We start from the raw sequence: 13,904 nt of genomic DNA on the forward strand, positions 1-13,904 counted from the left end.
ATGACAAAAATGACAAAAATGACAAAAATGACAAAAATGACAAAAATGACAAAAATGACAAAAATGACAAAAATGACAAAAATGACAAAAATGACAAAAATGACAAAAATGACAAAAATGACAAAAATGACAAAAATGACAAAAATGACAAAAATGACAAAAATGACAAAAATGACAAAAATGACAAAAATGACAAAAATGACAAAAATGACAAAAATGACAAAAATGACAAAAATGACAAAAATCACAAAAATCACAAAAATGACAAAAATTACAAAAATGACAAAAATGACAAAAATGACAAAAATGACAAAAATGACAAAAATGACAAAAATGACAAAAATGACAAAAATGACAAAAATGACAAAAATGACAAAAATGACAAAAATGACAAAAATGACAAAAATGACAAAATGACAAAAATGACAAAAATGACAAAAAGTTCATCATTCATACGTGCTGTCAAAATGCCCTTTTTGATCAAAAAAGCTTACTCAAAAGCAACCATTAAAAATCGGTGGAAAAATCAACCTTGCGCGAAAAGTGGCCGCTATCAGCGCCGGTACAAGAACGAATTATGACCCTCAGCTGAGCCCCGAGTGATCTCTTGTTCACGATTGTGCGGGGCCAATTGAAGATGGAAAAAGAAATGAAACTGTTTCCATCACTTCCATCAGTCAGTTGGTGTGTGTGTGTTTGTGTACGCCGAAATATAAGGTGCCAGTGTCATTTTTGAAAAGATAAGGGTTTCTCTTTTGCATTTCTTTTGCCGGCAGCGTCACTTTTTCAAGATTTTATAATTAAAGGTTGATTTTTCATATTTTTTTAGGTTTTCTATGCTTTAAAATTTTGAAGATTTTAGATGAAAAAATTATGTCTTTTTAATTATCAAATAATTCGGTCAAAACCTCCAACCTTTTGTTTTACAACCTTGATACCCTTCTGTCACTTTAGTAAGCATAAAATTGTGCAAATCGTATCGTTTTGTTTTGGTGCCTGCTCTTTTCAGCTTTGTTATTGTTGTTGTGAATCTTCTGGCTTCTCTCTTCAACCTGCGCCTCGTCGTGTCATTTACGCTTGTCTCTCTCACTGGAACTGCGAGAGAAGGCTCAGCGCGCTAATGTTCAGTGAATTTTGCGATAATCTTCTTTTGGCCCAGAGGAGTTGGCCAGTATCAGAGTTGGCTTTGAAATTGACCGCCGGGGTTCACTTACTCCGAGTTGTAGAGTGCAAGCACACTTTGATGCGTTATCTGCAGCGTTGGAGGAAAATCACAGTGACTTAAGGGAGAGAAGAGGGTAGATTGGACTCAGGTAATAAACCAAGAATGTCCAGTACTTTGTTCTAGAAATCTGCAGGAATTCAGTGGAAAAAAGCAATAACTTTCGTGCCATAGAGAAGTAGGACAAAAGAATTGTTATGATTTATTTCCTAAAAATTGTTTTCCATTTCACCCCACAATCCCCCATTGAAAAAGGTACCTTTGCGAATTTTTAATTGTTATTGTTGCATGGGTTGCATCATAAAGCGTCCGATGCTACGGGATCCATTCACGGTCGTCCAAGTTGGCGCTGGGTGTCATGTGGCCATCATGTGCACTGAAGGCGAAGGAGCAGGCCGCGGTCGTAAACAAATATTTACTCGCAGAAAAGTCAGAGGTGACGCAGTCGTTGGCTCTTTTTTGAGGATTTTCATAAACCTACTGCGATAAGCCGGCGTCGGGGCGTTTTTAAAATCAGAAGATGGGGGATTAAAATTTATTGAAAAACTGACAACATTAAAGTTTTTCCGCCACTTATGTTGAGTTGCCTGTCGGCAGCGGGATTCGGCACGGAACGAATGCCGGGGTGGCTTAAGCTCCGAGATGTGTGTGTTTTAAAGGGTATTAAACTGTCATTGTGATTATTTTCAAGAATATTGTTTTTTTGACTAAAAATAAACAAAATAAAAAAATATATGTATAAAACAACCTTATATTTCATACAATGTTGACCACTTCGAAGGGCACAAAAAAAAATCTTGCTACAAAATGAATCATGTTTGTCCTTTTGGCGCGCAACGTGAGTTGTTTCTAGAACAAGACAACAAAAACAAAAACAAAAAAAAAAGCCCAGCTCGTTCCGTATCAATCCCACTCCATCGGAAAAGAAGCATAAAATGTTTCTAGGCAAAAGTTGGTGCGCTTTTTGTTGGTTTCGTTCGCATAAATGTCACGCCGCGTCGTCGCCTGCTGCGAGTTTTATCAGACACCCCCCTCCCCCCTCTCGCCCTCACGGCATACTTCAACGTGGTACAGGTACTAACCTACCATGGCATGCTAATTTTAATTTTTAATGCCGAACCATGACAAATGGCGTTCATTTGTTTTAGGGCCTACGAAAACTAGATACGTGAGTAAACCCACTAACAGGGTGATTTGTATGGAACAATTTAAATTCTAAATGTCTTCTCCACTTCAAAATTTCCTAAAAAAATCAATAGGGGCAAAAAACATTGGTAAAAATTTCAATTTACAATGCATAAACTTGCAGTATCCACCGGTAGATGCTTTGGTGGATTTTTGACAGTTCGAATTATTTCAAGAAAATTCACCGCGGTTAACCAAATTCAAATTAACATAACAACTCCGGACATTGATAACAACTGATCCGAAATCCGGAAACTTTTACTTTGAATTCCGGACACTCGAATTAGATTATGAATCGCACAAATTTTGAATTTTTTTTTTAGTGAACGGCATTCTTTAGGTCTCAAATAAGTAGTTAACCTCAAAACAATCGATTTTTTACACAAAAAAAAATGCTAGATTTTAAGGAAATCAAAACTTTATGGTTTCAGTTGTTTTGGCATTAACTACAGCGTTCAAACAAACTTTAAATGAAAGTTGATCTTAAAATTTATCAAACAGCACGGTTTTTACTTTCATAATACGAACTTATATCCAAATAATCGATAAAACAAATTAAGTGTCCGGGATTTGAAGTGTCTGGGAATTCGAATCATGACGATAGTATCATCAGTTTGTCCACATTATTTTCCTTAAGCTGTCCATATAAAAATTATATTTGAAAATACAAAAATTTGTATCTTATGAAGGATTTTTTGTACGATTTGATAGGCAAATTTGTAGTTATGAATGCGGGATACACTGAACAAAATTAATACCGTAAACCGGGGTGACTTTGATAGGATTTCAATTTGTTTTTGGAATATTTTCCAACATGTTGGACCTGCAGGTAAGATTTTCCTCAAGATTATTATTTTTTAAACATGTACTGGGGTAGGCCACACAAAGTCCATGCACTATTTTGGAAAAAAAGTTGTTTCAATAGTGTTTAGAAAAAGAGTTACGTTAAAAATTCTTAGTTTAAATTCCGGGGTGACTTTGATGTCATAGTTTTTCTTGTTGAAATCATATTTAAGATGTTCAAACTTTATTTGTACGTTAAATGTACCATCACTTAAGTAGCTGATATAGTTTTTAAGAAAAAAAATCAATGTTTATGATTCGTTAACTAAGTTTGTAAGCTTTTCAACAAAATACACATAAATTTTAGGTAAAATTGTTAAAAAGTCGGAATTTTGTCTGAAATTTTTTAAAACTAGTTTTGTTCATAAAATTATCGATTTATTTTGCATTTTATACTGAATTTGAAGCACGAATCACATGTTTTCACATTTTGTATAAAATTTGTTCTACTGAAAATGCCTATAAATCTGGAGATTTTTTTAAATTATTTTTCAAAAACACATATTATTTGTTATTTACAAACTTATTTAACCTTCTCCTAGTGGAAAATTTTCCAAAGAATCCGAAAATCCATTCCGCTTTCCGATTCAAAATCATGTTCATTGAGAAAATTATGACACTTTGAGAAGCTTGGAATAATGACTTTCATCAACATTTTCTTAACTATGGTAAACTAACTTTTTAAACTTTTCAAAATTTTATGAAAAGTTCTTTTTGATGTACTTCGAACACTTCTCTACCACGGGCAGTATGATTCTAAACCATTCCGTACGTATTTTAATTGTACTCTTTATTTTGCGCAAAAATTGCAAACCTATCAAAGTCACCCCGGCTATCAAAGTCACCCCGTTTTACGGTACACGGAATTTAGTTTCGCTTATTTTTCAAATATTTTCTTGTCATTAAAATTGATTTAAAAAATCACAAAAAAAAACTGGGAAAGGTGATTTTTTTGTAATTCTCGAGAGTTTTTTTTTTTGAAGATTAATAAAAATATAAATTTTTTGTCAAATAATGTTTATGAATAATCTAATTTTTTGATAATAATATACTTAATAGCAAATTTGATTAAATGCACCGTTTTAAAATAACAGTCGTTTTACGCAGCTTTTTTTTTTTTTTGAAAATCGTTGTTTCATAATTTTTTATACTTGAAAATTTTTGTGAACGGAGCAAATTTCTTACATTATTCTGTTTGAATTTTGTTGACGTGGCCTTCGTTTCCTTGATATGGCCATGCAAAAATAAATCAAAAACTAGCAGAATGGAATTTTCTCAGTGTTCCAGCCCTAGTTTTTTGATATCTCGGAAACTAATGGTTCGATTTCCAAGGCTTAAAAATGAAATTCGTGAACTTTTCTTTTCAATAAAAATGTTAAAAATTTATAATCAGGAATAACTTCTTGAAAAGCCGAAAAGCCGTTTGTTTTGATATTTTATTGATTGTTTATGATTTATTGATATTTAGTTGAGCAATGTTGAAATGACGCACAATTACTTCTTTCGGCAAACTGAAGGCACCCAAAAAGTTTCTGCTAGACTAAAAAGTACAAAAAAAGAGATAAAATTTCATCAGAAGAGAAATTTCGTTTTCTTTTAGAATCTGAAATAACCCGGAAGGATTTTTTTATTTAGAACAGTACTTTTTAAATTTCATGATTTTTGTAGCTTTGCAGGGTTGTGATTTGGAGTTTACTGATGACAGTTTCAAACATTTTGACTTTTAAACATAAGGGGTTTGCTTTGCTTGTAACCACCTTAATTCTTAAAAATATAATTATTTATTTATCATAATGAAAATTGTTAGTCTGAACAAAAAAATAACCCAACAAACAGAGGTTCAAATGGGTTTTCAGAAGAAATGGTGCCAAAGTAATTGAGTCAGAGGGTATCCCTGATGTCGATTTTTTTTTGTATTTTCACCCTAATGGTCATGCTTTTTTTCAGTGTTGCCCAATTGCCCTCGTTTTTTGATCACCGATATCTCAGGAACTAATCGGCTGATTTCCAAAGTAAAAAAAAAATGAAAATTATGTTATTTTTTGCGCTCTGTCAATCAAACATATTTTGAAATGATGATTAAAAAACAAACATTAAAATGAAAATGAAAAAAAAAAGTCATCTAAAGGGAAATTTAACGTACTTTCCCGAACTGAAACTGAAACTGAAAACATAGAAAAAATCATTGCAAAATTTCGTAATTTGTGAAAGTAAAATCTTTTAATGTCAACAAATTTGCAGGGTAATTTTTTGGTGTGTTTGAATGTGTTACAAAGTTGTAGAGGAGACAATTTCAATAATATTGCCGGATAAATATAAGGGCTTTACTTTGTTCAGTTTTTATTTCCAATTCATTATTTTTTTTTATTGGAACCTTTTTAATAAACTTTTCGGAATTTTTTGATAACTGTTTAGGAATCTTTCCAAATAATGGGATGCATGTTTTAGCAAGAACTGCAAAAAAAAAAAATATCGGTTGTTTCACCTAAATCAGAGCACACAGGTAATATTTGGACAGTAAACATCTGTAATTTTTTTTTAAATTCTTGTAAAAATTATGTTCAAATTCGGTTTTTATAATTTTAATATTAAAATCTCACATATTCAAAAACTCAGTTCTAGCTGAATTTTCAAAATGTTTTGCTATTTCCAATCCTCTATAAAGTGGTTTATTAGCTTATTTTGCTAATTTTGATGAGACACATAAAATTAAAAATGATTGACACATAAAATGCATCATTTGACAAGTAAGAAACTTGCTCCCAATAAGTAAAAAAATGATATCTTAGAAATTTCTTGAAAAGTGGATTTTTTAAAAATATTCTATGACATTTTTTTTCTCCTAAAGATTACCCAGACAAAATTTCATGCAAATCGACAGACAGAAAACTTTTTTTTTCAATATTTAAGCTTTAAGAGGCTTTTTTACAACCACTAGGCGGCTGATCAACAAAATCAAAAAAGTATAATTTAAGGATTATGTTAAGGTTTTCAAAATATTTTTTAAATTGCAAAAACATCTGGCAAAAAGTAAATAAATATATTTATTAAGAATTAAAAAAAAAGATCAAACGAATTTTCAATTGCAAATATGATTTTACATCTGAGCAATTCTCTCAGATTTCGGTCATTCGATTTTTTTTTGTATTTTTTAATCCGACTGAAACTTTTTTGGTGCCTTCGGTATGCCCAAAGAAGCCATTTTGCATCATTAGTTTGTCCATATAATTTTCCATACAAACTTGGCAGCTGGCCATACAAAAATAATGTATGAAAATTCAAAAATCTGTATCTTTTGAAGGAATTTTTTGATCGATTTGGTGTCTTCGGCAAAGTTGTAGGTATGGATATGAACTACACTAGAAAAAAATGATGCACGGTTAAAAAAATTTTGGTGATTTTTTATTTAACTTTTTGTCACTAAAACTTGATTTGCAAAAAAAAACTTTTTATATCTTTTAGAGGACATCAAATGCCAACTTTTCAGAAATTTCCAGGCTGTGCAAAAAATCTTTGAGTGAGTTATGAATTTTTGAATCAATACCGATTTTTTAAAAAAATCGAAAAATTGGTCGCAAAAATTTTTCAGCTTCATTTTTCGATGTAAAATCAAATTTGCAATCAAAAAGTACTTTAAAAAAAATTTGATAAAGTGCACCGTTTTCAAGTTAAATCCATTTTTAGGTGACTTTTATCAAAATAGTCGCAGTTTTTCATTTTTTAAAATTAGTGCACATGTTTGCCTACTTTTGAAAAAAATATTTTTGAAAAGCTGAGAAAATTCTCTATATTTTGCATTTCTGAATTTTGTTGATACGACCCTTAGTTGCTAAGATATTACCTTGCAAAGGTTTAAAAACAGGAAAATTGATGTTTTCTAAGTCCTACCCAAACAACACACCATTTTCTAATGTCGATATCTCAGCAGCTGATGGTCCGATTTTCAATGTTAAAATATTAAACAATCGTGAAATTTTCCGATCTTTTCGAAAAAAATATTTTCAAAATTTTTAAACCAAGACTAACATTTCAAAAGGGCTAAACATTCAATATTACACATATTTTAACATTGAAAATCGGACCATTAGTTGCTGAGATATCGACATTAGAAAATTGTGTGTTGTTTGGGTGGGACTTAGAAAACATCAATTTTCCTGTTTTTAAACCTTTGCAAGGTAATATCTTAGCAACTAAGGGTCGTATCAACAAAATTCAAAAATGCAAAATATGTAGAATTTTCTCAGCTTTTCAAAAATATTTAAAAAAAATGAAAAACTGCGACTTTTTTCAAAAAACTCCCCTAAAAATGCATTTAACTTGAAAACGGTGCACTTTATCAAAATTTCACTGAGGTATTTTTGTTTGAAAATTTGATTTTACATCAAAAAATGAAGTTGAAAAATTTTTGCAACCAATTTTTTGAATAAATCAGTTTTGATTCAAAAATTTATAACTCGCTCAAAGATTTTTTGCACAACCTGGAAATTTCTGAAAAGTTGGCATTTGAAGTCCTCTAAAACATATCAAAAAATAAAAAATAAATAAAAATAGTGTTTTTTTGCAAATCAAGTTTTAGTGACAAAAAGTTAAATAAAAAATCACCAAAATTTTTTTACCGTGCATCATTTTTTTTCAGTGTAGTTCATATCCATACCTACAACCAGGGTTGGTATTTTCTCATTTCCTCGCCGATGGCCGAGGGCTTTTAGATATCGTCCCTCGCTCAAATCATCAAATTTTCGGCGTTCTCCCAAAACTGCATCAAGAGAGCGAAGCGAAACGACGCCGATGAAATAGCGAGCAACGAACAAACCGATGCGTAAGACGGAAAAAAATCTCTCACACAGCCAGTCCCCTCGCTCAAAAAGCAAGAGAAAGAGCAATCGTGAAATTCTCTCGCCCGTAAGCCCTGTAGAAATTAGTTCATTTGTGTGCGTGAGCTCCAGTGTATGTATACAGCAATTTCGTGTGCGTGTCTCTCCGGTTGGAACGATAGTTCCATCCGAGCCAGCGATAGGGTATTTCTCGTCGATGTGATGGGCTTTCGATATTCGCGATAGCAAGCCGACCATCACTCGGCTGCGAAAGAGAAGAGAAGTTTTAAGAGACGAGGAACGCACCGAAATATGCATCAATGATAGTGCGATGGTGATGGTTTACCTACCCTGCCTACAACTTTGCCGAAGACACCAAATCGATCAAAAAATTTCTTCAAGAGATACAGATTTTTGAATTTTCATACATCATTTTTGTATGGCCAGCTTTCAAATTTGTGTGGAAAATTATATGGACAAACTCATGATGCAAAATGGCTTCTTTGGGCATACCGAAGGCACCAAAAAAGTTTCAGTCGGATTAAAAAATACAAAAATTAAAATTTAAGAAAAAATACCGATTTCATAGAGAATGGCATCTAAACTATTTTTATTGATTTTTTGTCAGGGGTGTGTAACTCTATTTTTTTTTAAATCATAGCTCCAGTACCTGACTTTCCACCATCCTAAACTCTTGCACAAAATATGCTTTTAAAGTCTCTTAAAACAAATAAATAAAATTGAAAATTATTAAGTACGTTTTTTGAGAATCCTACTTTTAGTGATGAAAGTCCAAATTGAAAATTGTTGTTGTTCAATAACAACAACTGTATATTTTTATCCTTTTTGCCTATTTTTTCTGGAAAGTGCTTATCATTGAGCAGAAAATCCTTTCTCAAGTTACAGATTTTCGAATATTAACTTTTTGTATGACCAAACTTGTATGCAAAATGGCTTAATTTGACATGGGAAATGCATAGAAAAACAAAGAAAATCTGGAAAAAATGATATCCTATTAAATAACTTTTTATTTTGTAATTCATTTGGCTGCAGAAGACATAAAAGTTAACTAGACAATTTAAATTAAATAAGAAACTTTGATATTGTGTTTAAAATTTCCTGAAACACAATACCTTTCTGCCTAGAAACCTAGTGCACCTTCCCAGCCGTCAACCCTTTTCCTTCGATAAGGATGGAGTCGGAGAGGGGAAACGGGAAGCGCACCGTGCATTATGCAAATTAAAGTTACTCACTTTTTTCCCAACTCAAAAGCATCGCTATTACAAGGGCTCGCAGTGTTGGCGCGCTTGTGTGTCTATTGCTATCAATCTTTGTTTCGCGCCGTTTTTTTTTGTTTTGTTTTGTCTCGCCCGAATGACATTTCGTCGAAAGTAATTGCTTTTTTGTCGCAAACGACAACGACAACAACAATTTGGTGTGTTGTAACTCCAGGTTGAGCCACCACGACAGTCAGATTTGTCCGCGGCTTTTTTCTTCGACTCGCGACTGATTGGCTCCTCTCTTTCTTCGAGTCGAAGTCGCAGCCTAGAATGTGTCGTCGTATCGCCTAAGGTCATGTCGTCGGAGTAGGCTCTGACAGCGTTTGGCAGCTTGTGCAAGCAGGCGATCGAATACCTTGGAAATGGTGATGGCTGTTGAACAGGGACGTTCTAGGTTGTAATGATATTTGGAATTGATGAAATGTTTCCCTCGTAACGCCTCTGACATCTAGTTCCTAGACAAAAACGCCAAAACCTGGCGCACTTTGCGCCACAAACCGGCCGCGACGACACTTCCCCGCGGGCATGGCTTGCTTCGATGAGCTAGTAAAAACTCGCAACATGCCAGTTTTGCCAGATGATGTTCTTCGTGACGAAATTCGAAGAATTTCCGTCTCGTTTCGCAAAGTGCACTTTGATTGATTTTTTATTTGTTTTTGCTCACGAGGTCATCAGCCGAGTCCAAACCCCCTCCCACAAAACAAACCGTTCCAGACGTGTGTAACCGAGGAAGCCCTCAACTGGTCAGGTCCTGTCTCTGGCCGGGCGGTAATCAAATCCGCCGGTCTGGTGGTTACCAAATCAGACCAGACAGGTTCCCGGAATTTCAACCCGAGTAAAACCAGGCCAAAAACAAGCATTTTCACACCACGCTCCGGTGACCATCGGGGAGAAGTGCATCTCCTCCTTAATCGAACCCGACTGCAGACTGTGCTTTGCGGGGTTGTAACCCAATATTCTGCACCGAGTTGTTTTTTTTTTTAATTTTTGGGCGACCCAGGTTTGCATCAATTAACATGTGGTTCCCTCTCGATGCAGTTGCAACAGCATTGTCAAAATGCATGTCCGACGGGCAGTGTTTCGGAGTGTCTTTTTCAGGTTTTTGTGCAACATGTTAACGCCTGGTTGAACTCGATTTTTGCATACCTCCTTAATGTTAAACCCTTTTCCCTCCCTTCGTCGAAACATGCAACTCTCACCTCATTATTTATCGATTACATGATCAATCTTGGGTGTTTTAAAACAAAAACAAAAACAAAAACAAAAACAAAAACAAAAACAAAAACAAAAACAAAAACAAAAACAAAAACAAAAACAAAAACAAAAACAAAAACAAAAACAAAAACAAACACAAAAACAAAAACAGCAACAGCAACAGCAACAGCAACAGCAACAGCAACAGCAACAGCAACAGCAACAGCAACAGCAACAGCAACAGCAACAGCAACAGCAACAGCAACAGCAACAGCAACAGCAACAGCAACAGCAACAGCAACAGCAACAGCAACAGCAACAGCAACAGCAACAGCAACAGCAACAGCAACAGCAACAGCAACAGCAACAGCAACAGCAACAGCAACAGCAACAGCAACAGCAACAGCAACAGCAACAGCAACAGCAACAGCAACAGCAACAGCAACAGCAACAGCAACAGCAACAGCAACAGCAACAGCAACAGCAACAGCAACAGCAACAGCAACAGCAACAGCAACAGCAACAGCAACAGCAACAGCAACAGCAACAGCAACAGCAACAGCAACAGCAACAGCAACAGCAACAGCAACAGCAACAGCAACAGCAACAGCAACAGCAACAGCAACAGCAACAGCAACAGCAACAGCAACAGCAACAGCAACAGCAACAGCAACAGCAACAGCAACAGCAACAGCAACAGCAACAGCAACAGCAACAGCAACAGCAACAGCAACAGCAACAGCAACAGCAACAGCAACAGCAACAGCAACAGCAACAGCAACAGCAACAGCAACAGCAACAGCAACAGCAACAGCAACAGCAACAGCAACAGCAACAGGGTTATAAATCAGCACTCTAGACTGCTGAAAATGGAATGACTAGAAAATAAGCATTCTTGGGAAAACACAGTTGTTACAAAACTTTCCAGGTTATGTGACGTCCTCAATGTGTGCGACATGACTTGCATTTCTACAATGCCAATTGCATTTCTTCTGGAATCAAATTAAATAGTTCTAGAAAGACGAACATCGAGTAACTTTGACAATTTTAAAACAACTGTGTTTTCCCATGCGCAAAAAAAAATCTCTCGTGAATCGTCGTGAAATTTCGCAGTTCACTCCGAACACCCGCTCGCGATGGACGTCAGCAGGCTTTGGACTCGTACGCGGTCGCAGCTCGCGGCCTACTACGGCGCGATGACCGCCAGCGACTTCACCAACTCGACGGATCACTTCTTCGGGCTGGACGCGATGCTGGCGATCGCCGGAGCACGGCTCAACTCGACAAACGTCCGAATCAGACGCGTGTGGAACGTTTACCGCGTGGTGATTTATTTGCCGATTTTGGTGGTCGCTTGGAACCTGTACCTGAACTTCCACCGCCAGGCCGAGCTGGACAAAGTGCTGAGTTGCTTGCAGGCGCTAGTGGCGACCGTTTCGCTGGCAGTACGGACCTGGATCATTCTTTGGTACTACGAACCGTTGATGGCGGTTCAACGGTACGTGAATCGACGGAGGTTTGGAGGGCATCTCCTGCGATCGTACGATATTCGCAGTGAGGCTTTCTACCAGATTCGAAAAACAGTGATTCCGGCTACTTTGTTTATTATGGGCATTGTTGCCAGTTTTCTGCTTGTTGACTTGTCAAATCATCACTACCTGAGGTTGCCGTTCGATTTCAGTGAAACGTTTCCGGTTTTGCAAACTCTCTGTGAAAAGATGTTTTGTTTGACATTTAACGGCATTGGGATGCGAACGGTGCTTGTTTACCTGGTTGTTTACATGATTCTGACAGGACTGGAGAGTGAGGTTAATGTGATATCAGCGATGGTTGCGGACATTTTCGATTCCGTCGAAAGGCGCGTCCACAGCAAGCTGGCATCGGAGCCCGGAAGCTCTCAACGGCAAGAATTGGTGAGAAAGGCCTACTTCTGGAAGTTTGCCGAGGAAGAGTTTGGCGATTGCATCGAGCTTGTTGGCGAGTTTTTCGCGATCAAGAACCAGGTGCGATCGTTTCTGAACGCCATCTTCCTGATCGTGTACTACTCGAACGTGCTGTGCCTGTCCAGCGGAGCAGTCTACTTGACGCAGATGAAAGCGGTCACGATGTTTTCGCTGGAAGCGCTCGGCTATTGCCTGTGGGTCGCCATTGAATGCTTCTCCTTGACCAAGTGCGTGAGCCTGTTGACCGAAGCGGTAGGAAGGCGTCATTCAAACAAAAATCAAAATATAAAAAGAAAATTTATAAATTTTCAGAACGAATCCATCGCCGAGGAAGTGTACAGCCTGGATTGGCCTAATAAACTCACGTTTGAGGATCGATTCCAGGTTCGGTACCGCTCCGTTCGAACGATCATGCTGAACATGATGGCGGTGGCGCAGCAACCCTTGCGTTTGAACTGCTTCGGCTTCTTTGAGTTCACCCAGGAACGCTTCTACGAGCTGCTCAACTTGGCCTACTCGGTTTTTACTTTCTTTAAAGACTTTGTGTAAGCGGTGATCGAATTTAAGTTAGGACGTTTAGATTTAATGATTTGTTTAATCGATGTATGTAAACATAACAAAAATTCACTAACTTGGAAATGCACCGTTCTAAGCTCTCGCGTAATAGATTATACAAAATAACCAAACTGCAACATCGCATAAAGCTAGCAAGCTCCTTTGATCAAGCTTGGTTCTGTCACTCTTGAAAAACTGAGTGACAGTTCTAATTACGCAAAAAAAAATAAACGTTCGTGTTCTTTTGCTTCGAAATCTGCAATGGGAAACAGCCATATGATCCATAGTACAATATGATGGACGTGCGTCACGATGCGGTGAAATGTGAACTGTTTGAATAATTTAGATAAAGACAGGCGTGACACTTTGACCGGGAACCCTGGCTTTTCCCGGAGCACTCTGACGACTAGGGTGTGACGGTGCAAAACAGGTAGAAAACTTTTGCCAAATTACAGTATGCCATGGGAATGCCATTGACAGTAGAGCAATTCTTTACGAAGCAGGTCTTTTTCCAATTTTATTTTTTTTTAATCCGGCTGAATCTTTTTTGGTGCCCAAAGCAGCCATTTTGCATCATTAGTTTGTCCATATGATTTTCCATACCAATTTGGCAGCTGCCCATACAAAAATGATGTATGAAAATTCAAAAATCTGTATCTTTTCAAGGAATTTTTTTTATCGACTTGGTGCCTTTGGCAAAGTTGTAGGTATGGATAAGGACGACACTGAAAAAATGATACACGATAAAAAAAAGTATTGGTGATTTTTAATTGCACTTTTTGTCACTGAAATTTGATTTGCAAAAAACACTATTTTTATTTTTTGTTATGTTTTAGGGGACAACAAATGCCAACTTTTCAGAAATTTC

The 13,904-nt window shown here is 36.3% G+C and overlaps 2 protein-coding genes across 2 annotated transcripts; both read left to right on the forward strand.

The window, feature by feature from the left end:
• The first annotated feature begins 3,221 nt into the window (after window positions 1-3,221).
• On the forward strand, window positions 3,222-11,397 carry LOC119768642 (UPF0746 protein DDB_G0281095-like). Its single transcript, XM_038258928.1, is given in 4 exon segments — window positions 3,222-3,236; window positions 10,765-11,158; window positions 11,161-11,261; window positions 11,293-11,397. Coding segments are annotated over 4 exon segments (615 nt in total).
• A 274-nt stretch (window positions 11,398-11,671) lies between these two features.
• LOC119770156 lies at window positions 11,672-13,579 on the forward strand. Its single transcript, XM_038264541.1, has 2 exons — window positions 11,672-12,733; window positions 12,794-13,579. Exons 1-2 carry the CDS (start codon window positions 11,675-11,677, stop codon window positions 13,028-13,030), a joined length of 1,296 nt encoding a protein of 431 aa, XP_038120469.1. The 5' UTR covers window positions 11,672-11,674; the 3' UTR covers window positions 13,031-13,579.
• Window positions 13,580-13,904: the final 325 nt, after the last annotated feature.

This window comes from Culex quinquefasciatus, chromosome 3 (genome assembly GCF_015732765.1).
Source record: "Culex quinquefasciatus strain JHB chromosome 3, VPISU_Cqui_1.0_pri_paternal, whole genome shotgun sequence".
In the NCBI taxonomy this organism is placed as follows: Eukaryota; Metazoa; Arthropoda; class Insecta; order Diptera; family Culicidae; genus Culex; species Culex quinquefasciatus.

What these genes read in the sequence shown, in the direction of transcription:
- LOC119770156 (XM_038264541.1), top strand. Translation starts at nt 11,675, where the DNA reads ATGGACGTCAGCAGGCTTTGGACTCGTACGCGGTCGCAGCTCGCGGCC. An exon ending in TGAGCCTGTTGACCGAAGCG is followed by an intron (nt 12,734 to 12,793) that starts GTAGGAAGGCGT and finishes ATAAATTTTCAG; the next exon opens with AACGAATCCATCGCCGAGGA.